The sequence below is a fragment of the Oncorhynchus nerka genome, linkage group LG13, assembly GCF_034236695.1.
Source record: "Oncorhynchus nerka isolate Pitt River linkage group LG13, Oner_Uvic_2.0, whole genome shotgun sequence".
Taxonomy (NCBI): domain Eukaryota; kingdom Metazoa; phylum Chordata; class Actinopteri; order Salmoniformes; family Salmonidae; genus Oncorhynchus; species Oncorhynchus nerka.
In genome coordinates, this window is record NC_088408.1 from 51,329,899 (window position 1) to 51,338,725 (window position 8,827).

General features: G+C 39.2%; 1 protein-coding gene across 1 annotated transcript in view; it reads left to right on the forward strand.

The window, feature by feature from the left end:
- The window catches only part of LOC115140528 (solute carrier family 35 member F6-like), a 29,936-nt gene extending 22,675 nt beyond the window's left edge, over positions 1-7,261 (forward strand). Inside the window, exon 6 of the mRNA XM_029678858.2 lies at positions 1,570-7,261. Within this exon, the coding sequence (XP_029534718.1) occupies positions 1,570-2,045 (476 nt within the window). The 3' untranslated portion in view covers positions 2,046-7,261. The remainder of the gene's footprint in view (positions 1-1,569) is intronic.
- Positions 7,262-8,827: the final 1,566 nt, after the last annotated feature.

An 8,827-nucleotide genomic window follows, 5' to 3' on the forward strand; every position in this document is an offset into this window, starting at 1 on the left:
AAATGAAATGAAATAAATATTGGCTTACAAGCTTAGCCTTTTGTTAACAACACTGTCATCTCAGATTTTCAAAATATGCTTTTCAACCATAGCTACACAAGCATTTGTGTAAGAGTATTGATAGCTAGCATAGCATTAAGCCTAGCATTCAGCAGGCAACATTTGAACAAAAACAAGAAAAGCATTCAAATAAAATCATTTACCTTTGAAGAACTTCAGATGTTTTCAATGAGGAGACTCAGTTAGATAGCAAATGTTCAGTTTTTCCAAAAAGATGACTTGTGTAGGAGAAATCGCTCCGTTTTTTTCATCACGTTTGCCTAAGAAAAAAATCAGAAAATGCTGTCTCTACAACGCCAAACTTTTTATCAAATTAACTCCATTAATATCGACAGAAACACGGCAAACGTTGTTTAGAATTAATCCTCAATGTGTTTTTCACATATCTATTCGATGTTAACTCATTTGTGGCAGCTGTGTTTCTCCTTGAAGCAAACAAAAAATACACGCAGCTGGAGATTATGCAATAATTGCAACGGAGGACCCCAAGCGTCCACCTGGTAGATGTAGTCTCTTAAGGTCAATCTTCCAATGATTTGCCTACAAATACGTCACAATGCTGCAGACACCATGGGGAAACGACAGAAAGTGTAGGCTCATTCCTGGCGCATTCACAGCCATATAAGGAGACATTGGAACACAGCGCATTCAAAATCTGGCGCACTTCCTGTATGAAATTTCATCTTGGTTTCGCCTGTAGCATTAGTTCTGTGGCACTCAGACTATCTTTGCAGTTTTGGAAACGTCAGTGTTTTCTTTCCAAAGCTGTCAATTATATGCATAGTCGAGCATCTTTTCGTGACAAAATATCTTGTTTAAAACGGAAACATTTTTCATCCAAATTTTTTTATAGCGCCCCCTAATGCATAACTGGTTAAAGGACAGACCAGAACTTTAGATATGCAGAAACTCATTTCGTAAGCATTACATATCGAAGAGCCACTGTACACAGCATAGCCATTGGTTAGGCAGCAAAAAAGGGTTTACATTAGCAAGAGCAGGGCAGGCCAGGGCTCATGATTGGGAATGCCTATCCAGTGTAATCAGTGTAGCCAAGTTTTATATACACCATCCCAGCAGTGCAAAAACTGAGGAAGTACATTTTCTTAGAAATACAACTTTGCCCTGTCCTTCTGAGCATGTTCTTCGTATAGCCTAGGCCTAAAGTTTATAGTATAGGCTATTGATCATTTGATTAAGGCCACACTAGGCGCACTTGATATTGTGCGCCCAGCAGAGAATCAGGGATGAGGGGCAGCATTTGGGCACACATCGATATATATTAACCAACACATTCTCAAACACTGAGCAATATGACATTTAATCGATTTATAAATTACATGACCCTCCCCTGGACTAAAAAAAACAATACTAAACCCTCCCCCTAACTGAAATTGAAAAAGAACGACCCTCCATTTTCCTCCAGGTAACAATTGTATACATTTTGACCTATCCCTTAGTAATTCACTCTGCCTCCATTAATTTCCACCCTTCTTCTCCATTCTCCAGGGTTCTTTGGCTTCTTCATCCTCTCGCTCCTCCTCATCCCCTTTTTCTACATCCCGGTGGGCAGCTTCAGCAACAACCCCCGCCATGTCCTTGAGGACGCGCTGGACGCCTTCTGCCAGATCAGCCACAACCCCATGATCATCCTGGCATTGCTCGGTAATACAGTGTCCATCGCCTTCTTCAACTTTGCCGGCATCTCTGTCACCAAGGAGATCAGTGCCACCACGCGCATGGTGCTGGACAGCCTGCGCACTGTGGTCATCTGGGTGGTCAGTCTGGCTCTGGGCTGGGAGCAGTTCCATGGGTTACAGGTGTTGGGTTTCATTGTGCTGTTGGTGGGTGCGGCACTGTATAATGGGCTTCATCGCCCCGTGCTAGCAAGGATTCTGTGCTGCGCCAGTGTGGAGGAGGAAGAAGTCAACCCAGTGGAGAGGACGAGATTGCTGGACGAGGGAAGGGTGCAGGAAGAGGGCTAACTGACCTGATATGATGACCTCGCAACATGCTGAAAGTGTGTGTGTGTATGACATGTAGATAACATAACCCTGTCGTACTCCACACCATGCGTGTGTGACATAGACAACACATTTCTCAGATAACTACATGACAATATCTTTAAATTCCAGGTGACATATTGATAGGATCTTGGACTAGCCCTCCTCAAGGCTTGTTGCAGCATCGGTTAAATGTGTCAGTGGTGGCAGGCATCTTATATATCCCCAAAAGGTTAACCATAACATTGTTTGATAGAGTGCGCTACTGTGGTCATTGCAAAAGTATTCATCCCCCTTGGCATTTTTCCTATTTTGTTGCCTTACAACCTGGAATTAAAATAGATTTATGGGGGGTTTGTATCATTTGAATTACACAACATGCCTAACCCTTTGAAGATGCAAAATATTTTTTTGTGAAACAAACAAGAAATAAGGCAAAAAACAACTTGAGAGTACATAACTATTCACCCCCGCAAAGTCAATACTTTGTAGAGCCACCTTTTGCAGCAAGTATTTTGGGGTATGTCTCTATAAGCTTGGCACATCTAGCCACTGGGATTTTTGCCCATTCTTCAAGGCAAAACTGCTCCAGCTCCTTCAAGTTGGATGGGTTCCACTGGTGTACAGCAATCTTTAAGTGATACCACAGATTCTCAATTGGATTGAGGTCTGTGCTATGACTAGGCTATTCAAAGACATTTAAATGTTTCCCCTTAACCACTTAAGTGTTGCTTTAGCAGTGTGCTTAGGGTCATTGTCCTGCTGGAAGGTGAACCTCCGTCCCAGTCTCAAAGAAGTCTCTGGAGGACTGAAACATTTTTTTTCTCTAAGCAATGGTATTTTTTCTGGACACTTTTCTGTAAAGCCCAGCTCTGTGGAGTGTACGGCTTAACATTTCTAGGGCAGGCGTTCAGCTAGCGGAACCCCTCGACAACATTCCTATGAAAAGGCAGTGCGCAAAATTGAAAAAATATTTTTTGAAATATAACTTTCACACATTAAAACCTCTTAGAGCTCCCCCTCTATACTGCCCCTGTTGGAGAAAGTGCGTGCCCATAGTAAACTGAAAATATTTTTCCCCAAAATTGCTAATATATGCATATAAAAAATATTATCGAATAGAAAACACTCTAAAGCTTCTAAAACCGTTTAAATTTTGTCTCTATGTAAAGCAGAACTCTCAGGGCATGCATTCTCCCAAATGCTATCTTGTCATGGAGAAAGTTGGCCCAACTTTGACGTCATCTCACACGCACTTCCCAAACAGCTACCGCCCTGGGAACAGTCTGTATGTGTTCAGTGCGAAGCCTGCTTTCAATGGGGCTTCTCATTGTGAGAATCGCGCGCTCACGGGAGTTTGAGCGAGCTGAAACCTCTCGGCCACGCTAAAAAAAAGGTGACTGTTACGCGCGCTCTGGCCGGGCGATGTCCTTTCTTCAGGATCGATTAAACGACGTGTGTGTTTCTGTTCGCCCTCACGATTTCTGTGCACCTTTATAACATGTTAAAGCTTAATTATGAATATAGTTTGACAAGTTTACTCGACATATAATATGTACTTTCGGCGTTTTGGTGCGCATCCACTTGAAATTTGCCTACATTTCGACCGAAATGTGCCGTTTTTGAGAACCGAAAGACAGACTTGAAAACTGAACGCTGATTTGGTAAGTATAATCCCTTCCAGGTCTTCTGATGGAAGAACAGCAAAGGTAAGGGAATATTTGTGTTAATTTTGGGTTTCTGTCGACTCCAAGATAGAGGAGGGATACTGCTAATGTTGGAGCGCCGACTCCTAGTATAGCCTAGTGAACGCAACCTGTAACGTTAAAAATAAATGTAACACAGCGATTGCATTTAGAAGAAGTGTATCTAGCTATACATATGTAAAACATGCATATTTAGTCAAAGTTTATGATGTGTATTCCTTGTTAGCTGACGTTATCTGCCGGAGCTATTTAATTTCTCCTGACATTGTAGTAGCATTTTTTGAACGATGCGTCATTGTAAACAGAGATTTATGGATATATATTGCAGATTATTGAAAAAAATGAATGTACTGTGTAACATGTTATATTACTGTCATCTGATGAAGATTTCAAAAGGTTAGTGAAATTATTTTTCTTTTAATCCTGCGTTTGTTGATTGCATATTTTTTCCTACTTGGCTATGCTAATGAGGTATGTCTGCGGTGGTGGTTGGACATAAATATGTGCTATGTTTTCGCCGTAAAACATTTTAGAAATCTGACTTGCTGGGTAGATAAACAACTTGTTTATCTTTCATTTGAGCTATTTTACTTGTTAATGTGTGGAGGTTAAATATTTTTAGGAATATTTTTTCGCATTGTGCGTTATGCTAATGAGCTTGAGCCCTAGTCACGAACCCGGATCCGGTATTGGTGGACTATGAGGTTAACAAGTCCAATACAGCAAATGAACGAAACCTCTTGTTAATCTACCCATCGTGTCCGTTTTCAAAAATGCTTTACAGCGTAAGCACAACATATGATTGTTAGATCACCGCCAAGTAAAAAAAACACAGCCATTTTTCCAGCCTGGAGTCACAAAAAGCAGAAATATAGATCAACTGAATCACTAACCTTTGATCTTTATCAGATGACACTCATAGGACATCACGTTACACAATACATGTATGTTTGGTTCAATAATGTGCATATTTATATCCAAAAATCTCAGTTTACATTGGCACGTTACGTGCAGTAATGTTTTGATTCCAAAACATCTGGTGATTTTGCAGAAATACTCAAAACATCGATAAAATTGTACAATACAATTGTTATTCACAGAATTAAAGATAGACTTCTCCTTAATGCAACCGCTGTGTCAGATTTTTAAAAAACTTTACAGAAAAAAGCATAATCTGAGAATGGCACTCAGAGCCCAATCCACCCAGAGAAATATCTGCCATTTTGGAGTCAACAGAAGTCAGAAATAACACCATAAATATTCACTTACCTTTGATCTTCATCAGAAGGCACTCCCAGGAATCTCAGTTCGACAATAAATTACTGATTTGTTCCAAAAAGTCAATTTATGTCCAAATAGCCACTTGTTGTTAGCGTGTTCAGCCCAGTAATCCATCTTCATGAGGCGCAAGCACTTCGTCCAGACAAAAACTCAAAGTTCCGTTACAGGTCGTAGAAACAAGTCAAACGATGTATGGAATCAATGTTTAGGATGTTTTTAACATAAAATATCAATAAGCTTCCAACCTGAGAATTCCTATGTCTGAAAAAAGGCACTGGAATGAGAGGTAACTCTGTCAGGAGCATGCGTCACGAGCCTGAGACACTCTGCCAGACCACTGACCCAAACAGGTCTCATGAGCCACTCCTTTATAGTAGAATCCTCAAACCAGTTTCTAAAGACAGTTGACATCTAGTGGAAGCCGTAGGAAGTGCAACAACCAATATCCCACTGTATCTTCAATAGGGGCTGAGTTGAAAAACTACAAACCTCAGATCCCACTTCCTGGTTGGATTTTTCTCAGGTTTTTGCCTGCCAAATGAGCTCTGTTATACTCCCAGACATCATTCAAACAGTTTTAGAAACCTCTTCAATTTCTTTTTCAAGTTATCTTCTGTGGAGCTTGGTCTCTTTGTTGCCTCTCTGATTTAATGCCCTCCTTGCCTGGTCCGTGAGTTTTGGTGGGCGGCCCTCTCTTGGCAGGTTTGTTGTGGTGCCATATTCTTTCCATTTTTAATAATAGATTTAATGGTGCTCTGTGGGATGTTCAAAGTTTCAGATTTTTTTATAACCCAACCCTGATCTGTACTTTCCACAACTTGTCCCTGACCTGTTTGGAGCGCTCCTTGGTCTTCATGGTGCCGCTTGCTTGTTGGTGCCGCTTGCTTAGTGGTGTTGCAGACTCTGCGGCCTTTCAGAACAGGTGTATATATACTGAGATCATGTGACACTTAGATTGCACACAGGTGGACTTTATTTAACTAATAATGTGACTTCTGAAGGTAATTGGTTGCACCAGATCTTATTTAGGGGCTTCATAGCAAAGGGGTGAATACATATGCATGCACCACTTTTTTATTTATTATTATTTATATATATATATATTTATTATTATTATTATTTTTTTTTTCACTTCACTAATTTGAAATATTTTGTTACATGAAATCCAAATAAAAATCCATTTAAATTACAGGTTGTAATGCAACAAAATAGGGAAAACGCCAAGGGGGATGAATACTTTTGCAAGGCACTGTAATGGGTTTACTATGGTTTCTTAGACTTAACTAATATTGGATTCTGGGATATGGTAATACACTCGTTTTGAGTTGATTTAATTTTTAATGTTTTGGTCTTGGCCAGTGTCATTTGGTTTGGTGGCTCTCACCGCTGTTTTTCAATTGGGAAAATGGACTTGTGTTCAGCCCTGGCATTTGTACTGACCTCTTATTTCTGATTTCCCCTGGTGTGAAATCATGGACATGTAGTAACTTGGACAATATATTGCATATGGCACCAGTGGGCTGTTGGTTCCATGCTTTTTCAAATGTTTTTCATTGTTGCAATGTACATTTTACTAATGTGTCACTAGTGACATAACATAAATACTATGTCAGCCATTGGACTTTTAGTACATTTTTAGGGCTTTAAATTAAAAACCACAAATTAAAAGTTAGCTGAAATGTTCCCCACTGAACACTTGTTGCATAATGACTGATATTGTGTGAGTGTCACTACCATAAGTATGCTTTGGGATCTGTGATTCAATATTTCCTGCATGATTTTACCTGTGAGGTTTTCCCCTGTTTTATTATCAAACAATTGCAATTGTTCTGGATATATTCATTGACTGACACATTATCACATGTAAAAAAGAAAATGGTTATAAAGTCTATTACTAGCCCATGCTTCTTGGTACATAGTTTTCTATCAATGGATAGCGTGGGTGAATATTGCTGGCGCTACCCCTAAGGCTAAGCCATAGATTAAGTAGGTTAGTTGAACAGCATATCAAGCTCTCAGTAAGTGAATGGAAACTGTTCTCAGGACCAAGATTCCTATGTAGGTTTTTGTAAGACTTATGTTGCACTTTTTAATTAGGATGTACATTTGCTTGGGATTTTAAAGTGCCATGTGAACAATGTTGACTGGATGTATTGAACTTGGCTCCAGTTAAATGTTTTTTTAAATAAAAATGTGGAAATGTTATAAGCACTTGAGTTCTGTGCTGTATTATACTTAGAGATGAAATAGGAGGGTCGTTCCATGAAAATAATGCCTTTTTTTGTGTCCCTTTGTTTTAAGTAAATTGTGCCAAAATGTAGCATTTTGACATGTTCCTCCAACCCTGGGTCACGTCTAGGAAGATAGTATCCCATACTGTATCCAGGTGTCATCATTTTAAAGCGTTAGTTATATTGTTACTTTGACAATCATTTCTGAAGATGTATTTATTTCATGTGATTAGTGACATTTACATCTGTCCCTCATTTTAAGGTCAACTCTGTTACCTGAACTGAACTCATTTTAACATGGTGAAATTATTCATTTTTATATATTTTCTTCAAATGAAACATTCAACATCTAGTAATCATTGAGTAAAAGCAGGTGCGCTGGTTCTACTCTTTTTGACAATTTTCTGGTGTTTTGTGGCAGAAAACTGAGCGGTGCAGCATACAGTAACACGTCAACCCTGTTACCAATAGATGGACAGGCTAGAAATGTTTTTAAGAGCAACTACCCCTAAAAATGAACTTCTCGTTTAGTAAACAGCCTATGTGGCATCAATTGAAGTTAAACCCATTTATTCTACTGTCAAAATAACCACACAGTGTAAATAGGATCATTTCAGTCATAAAGTCAGTCTCGTCCAAAACAGTTTTGTGAAACTTGTGGTTGTGACTGCATCACAACGTAAATTAAGGTTGGTTGGGTTTGTTTCAATCCTGCCCTCAGCTGGCAGTACACAAGTAATCATCAATTGGGAGTGCAGCTGCTAGCAACCCGATCATAATGCCTGTGGTAAATTTGGGTTGGGTTTGGATTAGGGCTGTCCCTGACAACAAAAATATGTTGGTCGACCGAAAGCAGTCTGTTCGATTGGTCTACATTTTTAAATGTGTATTTTTTTCATATATAGACATATAGATGTGTTTTAATAAAATCAACTTTATGCATTGAGCTTGTCTGATGCTTAAAGTTTGGGGTTTGATGAAATAAGACAAATGCCTCAAGAAGGTAGGTGCCAGAGATCTAGATAAAAGCATAACCTGACCCAACGATTCTCCTCCCGCCCCTGCTGGCTGTCGCAGATACTTCCATTACTCTCCTGAAGTTGCCGTTAATAGGCTACATGAGGAGTTGGCAACCTTTCTCATGTGGAATGCCAATTTATCTTAGCTTTTCTACTGATCTACGTGCCAGTTGTGGTTTTCATATGCATATTTTTGTGAAAGTTTTATTTCATTTATAATAAAGTATTTGTCATGTGGTTCATCTAAATTCTATCTAAATGAAAATGATACAAACTTAAAAAGTAACTTCCATTGCCAACTATGTAAAAATAGCTTACATAAAGACAACAAATAAAAACATTGCAGCTAGCAGGTAGAAAATATCTTGATAAAAATAAGTATCCTAAAAATAACATTGGTAACAGATGGCATGTCTGCATGAACTTGAAACGTTGAATCAACTAACTTGTTACGGTTAGACGTTCCGCTAGCGGAACCCCTCGGCAATATCCGGTAAAATGGCAGAGCACCAAATTCAAATTAAATT